At 39.4% G+C, this 12,094-nt stretch overlaps 1 protein-coding gene across 5 annotated transcripts in view; it reads right to left on the bottom strand.

Moving 5' to 3' along the window:
- The window catches only part of SMYD3 (SET and MYND domain containing 3), an 876,287-nt gene that overhangs the window by 61,620 nt on the left and 802,573 nt on the right, over positions 1-12,094 (bottom strand). For all 5 annotated transcript variants that reach the window (XM_033938605.1, XM_033938609.1, XM_033938607.1 and 2 more), the window contains one exon: positions 11,835-12,009. In XM_033938605.1, the coding sequence (XP_033794496.1) occupies positions 11,835-12,009 (175 nt within the window). The remainder of the gene's footprint in view (positions 1-11,834; positions 12,010-12,094) is intronic.

Below are 12,094 nucleotides of genomic sequence, written 5' to 3'. Positions count from 1 at the left end.
TGAAGTTCAGTGCTGTCGTTGTAGTTCTTTTCACCTTTGATGGTCCAATTTCTAGCCTGTACTGGATCGTGTTGTGGTCGCTGTTTCCTAGTGGGGCTAGTACCGCCACCTCTTTAGCGGGTCCCCTTAGTCCGGTGAAGATTAGGTCAAGAGTGGCATCTCCCCGTGTTGGTTCCGTGACCAGTTGTTCCATGAAACAGTCTCTCGTGACCTCCAGGAATTTAAAGGTAAGAGAGGAATCGAAAAGGATTCCCAAAATCTTAGAAGAGAAATCAATCTGCAGGGAAGCCCCAGAATCTGAAAGTACAGTGGGAGGAAGGCAGTCCAGTTTTGGGCCTAATTATAAAAGTTTAGTTTTGGCTGCGTTTAATTTCATCTGGACTGACATAGCCCAAGCTTGAAGTTTGGAGATACAGTGGTTTATTTTAAAAACTAAATTGGTTATGTCCGATTCAATCTCAATCAAAATAAAAATATCATCTGCATAGATGAAAAGCATTTCTCAAGCTGACAACTTATAAGAATTCAGAGTAGTCATATATAGATTAAACAGGATTGGGGAAAGCGGAGAGCCCTGGGGAACTCCACAAGGAGACCGCCAAAAATTGGAAATATCACCATCAATATTAACTGAATATGAATGAGACAATAAAAATTTAGAAAACCAGTCAAGAACAACCTGATTGAGACCAATATCTGAAAGTAAATGAAGCAAAATGTCATGATGCACTGCATCGAATGCCGCAGATAAATCGAACTGAAGCAAAATTGCACATTTATTTTGTAATTGTAATTGTTGAATTTTTGAAAGAAGAGAGATCAGTAGAGTTTCAGTGCTAAAATTAGAACGAAATCCATGTTGAAATGGTTGAAGTAGTGAAAATTTCTCCAGATAATTAATAAGTTGACCAACTACAATTGATTCTAACATTTTTCTCAGCAAAGGTATGTTGGCAATTGGTCAATAATGAGAAGGAATGGTAGGATCTAAGTCTACTTTTTTCAGAAGAGGAATAAGTATTATTTGCTACATGAATTTTGAGAAGTATCCATTTTCCAATGAATAATTCAATAGGGTAGTCAGCCATGATATCGCTTGAGAGGGGATATTAAGCAAAAGATATAATGGAAAAGGGTCTAGTGAACATTTACACTTTCACATCTTTTCACACAATTTAGAGACTTGGGGATCCTTTTACTAAGGAGCGCTAGTGTTTTTAGCGCACGCAGGATATTACCACGTGCTACGCAGCTAGAACTAAAGCCAGCTCAATGCTGGCATTAGCGACTAGTGTGCACGGCAATGTAGCACGCGCTATTCCACGAGTTAATGCCCTAACGTAGCTTTGTAAAAGGAGCCTTTGGTTTTCAGATACTGGTTTAAAAGAGCACCAGGAGTGATCAACTGGTATCTCCACTGATAGAGTATATAGAAAAATATCCAGTATCTCCTACAGGAAAAGATTGCCTAATAAGAGAGATTTTGTCTTTAAAAAAAAAAAAGCTTGAACTTCAGCAGAAGGAGATGAAAGTTGATCAAAATTTGTATAAATCTTTATTCATTTTAAAACATGCAAAGTGCATATAAAATTATAACAATTGGTACAATGAAACAGCACTAGTAACTACCAAATAATAATAAAAATATCTTTCCCACCGAACCCGGATGTGTATAAACCTCTATTAAAAAAATAAAAAAGAAGGCATATACTATTGATGTATATTTTCTTCAAACCGCTTAGAACCTAAAGGATATAGCGGTATATAAGAAATAAATTACATTACATTACATTACATTGGTGGTTACAAAATTTGCTAATGGGCCCCAAATCTCATTAAAGTTTTTACAATGACCATGTAGTTCCAAATTCATACATTCATATCGATAGATTAAGCACAGGGATTCCCACCAAAATGGATGATTCAGTCTATCGCAATTCTTTCAATATTTTGTGATCATCTGCATAGCAATCCCAGTCATAACAAGAAGTAATCTATTCTTAGCCGCAGAAATTGGAGACTTGGGTTGTAATACAGTTCCAAATAGTACCATATCATATGTCATATGAATGGAAGTATCCAGTATCCTATTAATAGTCACCCATATCGACTTCCAGAAGCCGAGTATTAAGGGGCAATAGTACAACAGGTGGTCCAGTGTCCCTATATCAAGATGACAATGCCAACATCGATTAGACTTTGAACTATCTAATTTTTGCAAATGAACAGGGGTCCAAAAAAATCCTGTATAACAGAAAAAAAACAAGTTTGTCTCATAGATGCTGACACTGTACATCTTATCCTCCAAGACCAAATCCGTGGCCATTGAGTAGCAGAAATCTCTTGCTTTACCTCAATGCTCCAAATATCCCTTAGGCTCATTTTTGCTTTCTTATTCAACTATTCCAATAATAATTTATACCACTTGGCAGCCTGATGTCCTAGGAAATCTGTCTGGAAACATAGGCCTGGCAAGCTATACTGATTTTTAAATTTCGCCAATTAAGGAATCCTTTCTGAATGGCCTGCTTCAGCTTCAACCATTTATATGCTTGAGATTTTGTAATACCAAATGATTGTTGTAGTTGTGAAAAATCAAGCAGTTTCCAGAGGATCTTAGACTCGCCAATTTGAATCTTGGAGTTCAGCCAAAGGACTGACATGTGGATTGTTGCACTGGTACAAGTGTTAGATTATTAACGAATTTTAATGTTTTCCATGTGTCACAAAAAAAACTATTATCTTTGTAAAGGTGAGGTAACTTGATACTCAATGGGAACATAAGCTTTCTTTTTAAAATCAGCCAATCCGGAAGATTCTCCAAGACTTCAGGAAGGATCCAATATATACCCTGTCGCATAATAAACGTGTGATATCTATAAAAATTTGGGAAATTTATCTCACCTGCCACAATTGGTTTTTGCAAAGATACTAGGGCTATTCTAGCAGTTTTACCCAGCCAAATAAATTTTGTGAGAATTCCATTCAATTTTTTATAAAAGGACCCTTGAAAATAAACCGGCAACATACTCATTTGGAAGCAAAGTACAGGTTGATCGAAATTTGGATTGGAGTTAGTCAAGGAGTTTGAAAAGAATACTACTCTGATTACTTGACTTAGCTATTTTACATCCATAATAAGCTTTTCTCTCTTTCCTAAGTTCAAAATTATATTTTTTAATTGCACATCCAATTTAATTTATCTGTGTAACAGTGAATGTAAAAGAACTAACAGAATCAGGAGGCGAAAGGATTTAATGTGAAGGAGGGTAAAAAATGAAGAGCAAATGAGTGCGTTAATTTGATGTTGGTAGCATTAAAAGAAATATTGCAATCACTCAAGTGATATTTTCCAGAACAAAGACTGAGCTGCAGCTTTATGACTCATTATGCAATTGTAGAATCTGTCAAATATTTGTTCTAATGTTCATATCTGTTTATGCCTATAACTAATAAAAAAAACATTGAACTTAAAAAAAAAAATGGTTCTGAGCAACTAAAGATATGTTGCCTACAAACAATCATTTATTTTACTTATTTATTTTAAAATGTATTACCCGTGTTGTTTCCTGTTCAGTGAGTCACGTGCGACTCTTAAGAAATTGGTTAGCCAACTCTGATGTACAGATCATAAGAGAATTTAGGTGAAATAGCATGAAATGTTTTGTAGAGTAAATGTGGAAATTTTAAAATCCAAATGAAATGTCTGGCAAAATATTCCTTCTTTGCACATTTGAGAGTGGCGCCGTACTCCTGGTATCTCTGCTTAAAAAGTGAAAGTAAGGAAGGGGTGTTCTTTTTTCTTCTTAGACATTCGGCTCGATGGCCATGAGATTTTAACAGGTGAAGAGAATAGGAACAGCATAGGAAAGGAAGTACATTTTAGGGAAGAGTGACTTCATTCATATTGGTCCAATCTATTATATTATCCCGATTAGATTATTGCAATGCCATTTATCTTGGCATCAGTAAGAACTGCCTTCAAAGACTACAATTGATTCAGAATACAGCCACGAAGTTAATCTATGGAAAGAGCAAATTCGACCATTGGCTTTTTTCTCTCCATTGGCTCCCGGTTTATTTTAGAATTCAGTTTAAGTGTTTATGTATTGTTTTTAAGATTTTACATGGTATCTTTGCTCCTCTTGTTCCTCTGCTATGGAATATTTATAGATTTTCATATGCGAGAGGCATTCATCGATTTAAACGTTCTCTTCCTTCTAGGAAAGGAATTCAAGGAGTTAAGAATTTTAGTAGCTCTTTGGCGTTTAAATTTCCCCAATTATGGAATGAACTTTCCCTAATTTTGAGGTGTCCCAGTTCCTTCCAACTCTTCTGTAAACTTTTGAAAACTTTTTTATTCGCTAAACATTTTGAAAACTAACTCTCTTGTATTTAAGTTCACTTTATTTTTTAATTTATTGTTAACCACGTCGAGCTTCCTTTGGTTGAAGACCCAGTATATAAGGTTACATTTTAGTTTAGTTTAGCATCATTCAAACAAATGTGTAAACAAATATTGTTTACAATAAATTTGGAAAAAGAGTGCTCAAATTGATATATGGGGGCATGTCATTCCACATCTTTGGAGCAAGATAGTTAAAGGTGGATTGCATGGTACATTCATAGTGTACTTGTCTTGGTCCAGGCAAAAATAGCTGTTGAACGTCTAGCAATCGTAGAACCCTATTTGGCAAGGTAAGGATGTTGACCCAGGTAGTACATTTTGAGGCTCATTTATTTATTTTATTTTGTTTATTTTATTATTTATATACCACTTATATCCTAAGAGGTTTATATTCAGGTACTTTATCATATTTCTCTATCTGTCCTGGAGGGCTCAAACGCTATCTAGTGTACACAAAGTACCATAAAAACCTATAGCACTTTGTACATCTAAGTGCTTTGAAAATGATCCCCTTTGTGAGTTAAACAAAGAACTTTAAACAAAATACAATAGTGTATTAGTAGCTAGTGCATTATGATAATAATATCAGTAATAATTAAAATGAATATGTAAAATGTAGCATACTCTTTCACAAGCAAGGAAAACATTATAACGCACAAGCAAGGAAAACATTATAACAAAAATTTACTTTTTTCAGGGGGGAGGGGAGGGGCTCTTAAATGTTAAGGCTTAGTGGCCACAATACTATGGCTGTCAGGGCTCAGAGGGAGCCATTGCTTATTCTTTTGTGCCACCCCTATTAATTGTAGAGACTGGTGGCAATGAGGATTACTTGAGGTACCATATATACTCGAATATAAACCGGGATTTTTGAGCCAAAAAATTGGCCCAAAAACAGGGGTCCCAGTTTATATTCAGGTCAATACCCCCTCCCAGAATTTTTTAAGGCCACCGCAGCCAGGCTCTGCCCTCCTCCTCCTCCCTGCCCTATCTTCCTACCTCTGCCGATCTGGTGGAGGTGCAGCGGGTCCTCTGTCGATCATTGGTGGAGGTGCAGTGGGCAGGAGCAAGCTTTCTGAACTCCTGCCCTGCTGCTAACCGGTTGCGCGGATCCACAGTCCATTTCAGCAGCACAAGCAGCAGCGCGATTTGGCGCTACTTCTTGGCACTGAGCGGCTTCCTTACTGGCTCCCGCTAATTCTTGCGAGAATTCAGGAGCCAGTACGGAAGCCGCTCAGCACCGAGATGCAATGCCAAATCACGCTGCTGCTCGTGCCGCTGAAATGGACTGTGGATCTGCGCAGCCGGTTAGCAGCGGGGCAAGAGTTCAGAAAGCTTGCTTCTGCCCGCTGCACCTCCACCAACGATCGGCAGAGGACCCACTGCACCTCCACCAGATCGGCAGAGATATGAAGCTAGGGAAGGGAGGTGAAACAGATGGCAGAGCCTGGGAGGGAGAGTGGAGAGCCTGACAGGGGAGGGGAGGATGGAAGGGTGCTGGGTGCAGAGCCTGACAGGGGAGGGAAGGATGGAAGGGTGCTGGGCGCAGAGCCTGACAGGGCAGGACACTTAAATATTAAGCCACCCAACTTATTCAAGTCAACCATTTTTCCTCCTTTTTTGGGGGGGAAGGGGGTCTCGACTTATATTCGGATCGACTTATATTCGAGTATATACAGTATTCATTGCGGTCGGTACTGAAATTCATATGCTAGTAGGTGGACAGAGCTCATTCTGTGTTACGGACATGCCTGTAGCCATATTGGCAATTAATAGCCTTCTTTTCTTATTGGCCCATATGGCTGATGATGGCACCCTTTCTTGCTATAGCCACAAAAGCTGATGACACTACAGTATACATACCTTCCATAGGTGTTGGAATGAGGAAGGCCACAGGGACCACGGCCTCCTCGGTCACTGTTTTTAGCCCTCCCACCCATTCTTCTCCCAGTGTTATGCTTAAATCTTTGGGCAGCCACCGCACAGCGTCAAACAGCAGGCCTGCCCTGGAACCCTTCATTCTACTTCTGGGGGCAGGCCTGCTCATGGACACTGCACAGCGGTTGCTGAATATTTAAAACTAAAGCACTGGGAGGATGTGGGTTGAGGACTTGGGAGCTATTGAAAGGTCGTGCGCTAGGGCGGAGTTCCTGGGTACTCCCCTCCCCCAACAAAGCAGTGTTCAGCTGTCTAGGCCTTCCTTCTCCCTTTTGCATGGACTGATGACTCTTGCTGCTGCTGCTACAGCTGTTGATGTTGATAGCATTAAAAGAAATATTGCAATCACTCAGAGAAAGTGATATTTTCCAGAACAAAGACTGAGCTGCAGCTTTAAAAAAATGGTTCTGAGCAACTAAAGATATGTTGTCTACAAACCAGCATTTATTTTACTTATTTCTTTTAAAATGTATTACCCGTGTTGTTTTCCTGTTCAGTGAGTCACGTGCGACTCTTAAGAAATTGGTTAGCCAACTCTGATGTACAGATCAAAAGCTAGAAACATTTTGGTTGAGACCATTAATGAGAAGTTGTCACTTTGCCATGAATAAATATTTCATGTGCATACCTACTTGAATTCTCCCCTTGTATCTACAGACCTGTGCTCTTCAGTTTTCTGCTGAGACTGCCAGATATAATGGTTATTTGTGTTGGTTTTTTGTGAGAGAAGATTAAGGTGCAGAGATGTTATTGGGGTCTTGGTTTTACTGCCATGCGGGTTTTTAATTAATACCCTTGATGTAATGTTTTTATACCAATACTGAATTTTTTTTAATGTGCATCCTGTATTTTAGTATTGTAACTCACTATAATATTGAAAAAGGCATTTTAGCAAATTAGACTAAAATAGATAAATATTAAACAAATTAACCAGTGCCGTCAGGTAGTGAATTAGGATCCCCAATATATTTCATGGCATTGAAAGCCCAGTAAAGCACAATAAAGGGAACTGAACAAATAAACCATTAACCCTATATCTTTTTTATTAATCAACTCACTTGTTTGATTTCTCATGGAAACATTAGTTTGAGTAGTATTTTTAAATCAAACCTCAACACCGCTCCTTGACCTCATTATGCATTTGCTTGTTGGAAAAATTTCTAACACAAGTGCATGGATTGTTTTTTTTCTCACACTTTATTTATATCATTTTATAAATAGTATAGAAAATATCCAACAATAATCCAAACAAGAATACCCATATTTTTACAAACAGACCCTCCCCCACAACTCAACACCCTATGAACCCAACTCTTCCTCACAGCCATATCCACCATAGAGTCCCGCCATTGTATATACACATCCCATACTTTATGAAAAGCGTTCAGGTACCCCCTCCTATGTGCAGTCATCTGAGACATCAAACAGATATAGTCAAGCCTATGGTACGATGAATCCAGGGCAGGAGGAGATGGCGTCTTCCAAGCTCTAGCAAGTAGCAGCCTGGCTGCAGGGAAAATATGCTTTGCCAACTGACATATCTCCCAGGGAATACCCGCTATAGAAAAGTTCAATAAACAACTCTCCGACCTCTTAGGATAAAAGATCGAAGTGCATATTAGCAAATTAATCAAAATCTTATTCCAAAAATCAACTATCTTGGGACATTCCCACTAGATATGCATAAACAAACCCAACTGCCCACAATAACGCCAGCATTTGCCATCACCAGATTTAAACATTTTACATTATCTCAGAGGAGTATAATACCACTGGTAGAGAAGTTTATATCCATTCTCCACCAATGGGGTAGAGATAGACAAACGCAACAATCCTTGAAATCCCCACTTCTACCTGGGAACTGAAAATTTTTTCCCTAAACAAGCCTCCCACCGAGCAATATATTTGGAAATGGGGTTGGAATAAGAAATTAAAGCCAAATACAAGTGGGAAATCCCCCATCCACCCACTGCAGTCAGAAAAGCTGTTTCAAAAGAATGCTCCTCTCCAGCAAGGTCTCTGCCCGCCCTAGGGCTAAGAAAATCTTTAAGCTGTTGATGAAAAAAGGAGGCAGTTGAAAGTCCAAACTCGTCCTGCAGCTCAGCAAATGTACAAATTGTTCCCTCATGCCATAGTTGTCCCAGGGAACAGAGCGATCGAGTTGCCCACAATTTAAATATATTATCCCTGAGACCAGGCTCAAAATCCAGAGCATATTGAATCGGAGTGAATTGAAAGTGCCGTCGCCCAAGAAAGATCCTATCCCACCATTGGATCCATTCTTCCAAATGGCATCTCACATAAGCATTCATGGATTATTTTTAACAATAATTTAAATCGTTCACTACAGAGCTGGGAAAACAAAATATACCATGTCCTTTCAATAGCCAGATCTTTCTGTTTTCGTAGTTATTCTCCTATATCCCGTCAATGAAAAGAAATGCATCTCTGCCTGACAGAACACAATTTTGTACACTTCCTCTATGGTAACAATTGTTGATGTGACATTTGCCGGCCTTAGTTTTTTCACTGTGGAAAGAGAGGAAAAGTAGTCTTATTTTGGAAACCAGTGCTTTTGCAACTTTGTTAGAACAGATTGACTCTCTTTACAAATAATGTACATGACGGACTTAGTTAGAATTAGTTTGCTAGTGGAGAAATTGTTGCTGGAAATCATATCTTTCAGTGGCATAGCGAGAGTGCGAGGCGCCTGGGGCTCCCCAGCCCTCTTCTTTTCCCTTCCACAATCCTTCCCCGCCCCACCCCACCCCACAGTTGCGTGTGCACACTGTTTCCCTTCCCCCATACCTCTGTAACATTCCTGGCACGAGCAACAACCTCCAACTTGCTGTGGACTCTCCCTCTGACATCACTTCCTAGGCATGGGTCCATGAAGTGATGTCAGAAGAGCTGACGTAGGCACAACAGTAGGTTAGGGGTTGCTGCTTGCTGCTAAAAATGTTACAGAGGTATGGGGAAGGGAAGCGGCGCATGTGTGCAGCAGTGGAGGAGTAGGGGGCAGAGGGAAGGATGGGTGTCACACCTTATCAAGACGGCGCCTAGGGCAGACAGCCCCCACCCCGTCCCCCTCACATCCCTTACTATGCCACTGCTTTCAAGCACGTTACAGTAGGTTAGTGACAATCGACATTCCATATTTTCTATCCAGGGTGTTTATCTCTGGAATGCCTTACATGTAGAGGTCAGAACTTTGTCTGGGGTATTACAGTTCAGGAAACAATTATTTTTGAATGTGCTTACTAGTGAACTTTAGGACTGGATTTAGTAGCTGTTTCTTTGATGCTGTGATATTTTGTTTTTAGGTATGTTATATGATTGATGATTTGTTATATTTGCTGTTTTTGTTATTTTATCATGTAGACCTTACCAGACTAGCACAAAAACGATCTCTTTTTAGATCTATAATTCATCAAGTCACTAGGACTTGAGCATGAGTCGATGGCACCTAACTATTGTGCATGCTTTTCTTGCAACCCGCTCAGAACTAGAGAATGACAAAGATAAAAAAAAATTAAAAATAAATAAATAAAATGCATGTTAGTTTGTAGGCAACATATCTTTAATTGCTCAGAACCATTTTTTAAAGCTGAAGCTTACTCTCTCTTCTATGAAACCGCGCTAGCGTTTTTTAGCGCAGGGAGCCGTGTTGAATGGCCCGCGCTGCCTCAATGCTCATAGGAACTCAATGAACTTTGGGAGCAGTGCAGGCCATTCAGCGTGGCTCTCTATACTAAAAACCACTAGCGTGGTTTCGTAGAAGAGGGGGTTATTCTTTGTTCTGGAAAATATCACTTTCTCTATGTATTTTTTAATCTTTTAAGAACATAAGAGCTGCTATACTGAGACAAACTAAAGATCCATCAAGCCCATTATCCTGTTTCCAACAGTGGCCAATCCAGATCACAAATACTTGACAAAATCCTGAAAGAGTAAAACAGATTTTATATTGCTTATTCTAGAAATAAGCAGTGGATTTTCCCGTCCATCTTAATAATGACTCTTGGACTTGACTTTTAGGAAATTATACAAACCTTTTTTAAAATCCTGCTAAGCTAACTGCTTTCACCACATTCTCTGGCAACAAATTCCAGAATTTAATTGCACATTGGGTGAAGAAATATTTTTGCCGGTTTGAGTTAAATTTACTACTTAGTAGTTTTGCGCTAGTCCTAGTATTTTTGAAAAGCGTAAATAAGTGATTCTCGTCTACCTGTTCCACTCTACTCAGTATTTTATAGACCTCTATCATATCTTCCCTGAGCAATCTCTTCTTCAAGCTGAAGAGTCCTAACTTCATTAGCCTTTCCTCATAGGGAAATAATATTTGTGGTAAGCCAGTTAAATACTATTTAACCAGTCAGTGGCCTTTTCTGGCCAGTTAAATAGCTTTGAAAATTGGAGTTGGGGGAAGTATAAATTTGGCCCGAGACAGCCATCACTTGAAAAAACACAATGAAAGATGACTGGTCAACCACTCATGGGAGCTGATGCTCACTCTAAATCTCTGAAAGAGGCACCACCAAAGACATTAGTCACTAAACTGAATATTTAAAAAAAAATATTTTTAACATTTGGTAACATGAAACCTGGGTTGGTTTGCTGAGAGGGGTGTAACTAGTTGGCTGAGGAAGAGAAGTGGTTGGTTGGATTGGGATTTGTAGAGATGAGTATGGGGGAAGGTTAAGGGAGAGGGGAAATCTGGAAGGGATGAGGGGAGGAGATAGTTAGAGAGTAGTGGGAACAGGAGTAGAGGGACTAAAAGAGGGAAAGAGCAAGAAAGAGATTAAGACTGTTGAGGAAAAAGGAATTTGGTTTAGAGGAAAAAAAACCTGGTGTGGAAAAGATTTGGACATTGTGGGTGTGTGTGAGACAGGGAGAGAGAGAGAGAGAGAGAGAGACCGGTGGGGACCAGGGATAGGTTAAGAAATCTGGCCTTTCTTTTTGGCAGTGGAAGAAAGAGAACAACGTCTTCCTCAGGGGTCCTAGAATTTTTATGATAGGTACATGGAGCAAATATTAGAGACTTTACAGGACCAAAGTGTTTTCCTCTGCAGATGACTCTTTGGAAGGCTTTATGCCGGCTTTTTAGCATCCACGTTTTTACTTGATTACTCAGCATAATCCAGGACCCCTGAGGAAGACGTGTTCGTCGAAACACGGACCGTGTTGGGTCCAGCTTATGCACAGTGGATTGTTATTGTTAATGTTCAATTGAATAAAAAAACACCTGCATCAAGAACATCATCCCCACAGTTCCTTTTGTTTTTCGATTCTCCTATTTTCTGTGGCATTTCGTTTTCTTGTCGTTGGAAGAAAGAGTACCACATTCTTCTGTTCCTCAAAGATGAAGCTCTCTGCCACTGTGAATTCTCAGGCTTGGGCTTTTGGCATATAAAACCTTGACCACTCCATTACAAAAGCACCCATTTAAGACAGACCGATTAAGGCTTGGCACTATAAATCTTACCTGTATGGCTTCAGATTTCTGCTGCCATAAAGCAAAGCCTCCTCCCACAGACAAAGATTAATGCATGCATCCATGGCATAATCGAGCATTTTCATTTGATAAATATTTGTGTCTGGAAGGCAGTTTATGTTGCTATTTATAAAGGAGTGGCACAGAGCCAGAATCTGTTCCCATTCTGTTATTATTCTTAAGTTAAGGATTCGTCATGAAACACAAAAGAAAGAAAGAGAAAATAGAAAAAAATACAAGTTAAATGGGGT

This window comes from Geotrypetes seraphini, chromosome 3, assembly GCF_902459505.1.
Source record: "Geotrypetes seraphini chromosome 3, aGeoSer1.1, whole genome shotgun sequence".
In the NCBI taxonomy this organism is placed as follows: Eukaryota; Metazoa; Chordata; class Amphibia; order Gymnophiona; family Dermophiidae; genus Geotrypetes; species Geotrypetes seraphini.
This window is presented reverse-complemented; position numbering and strand designations above follow the sequence as displayed.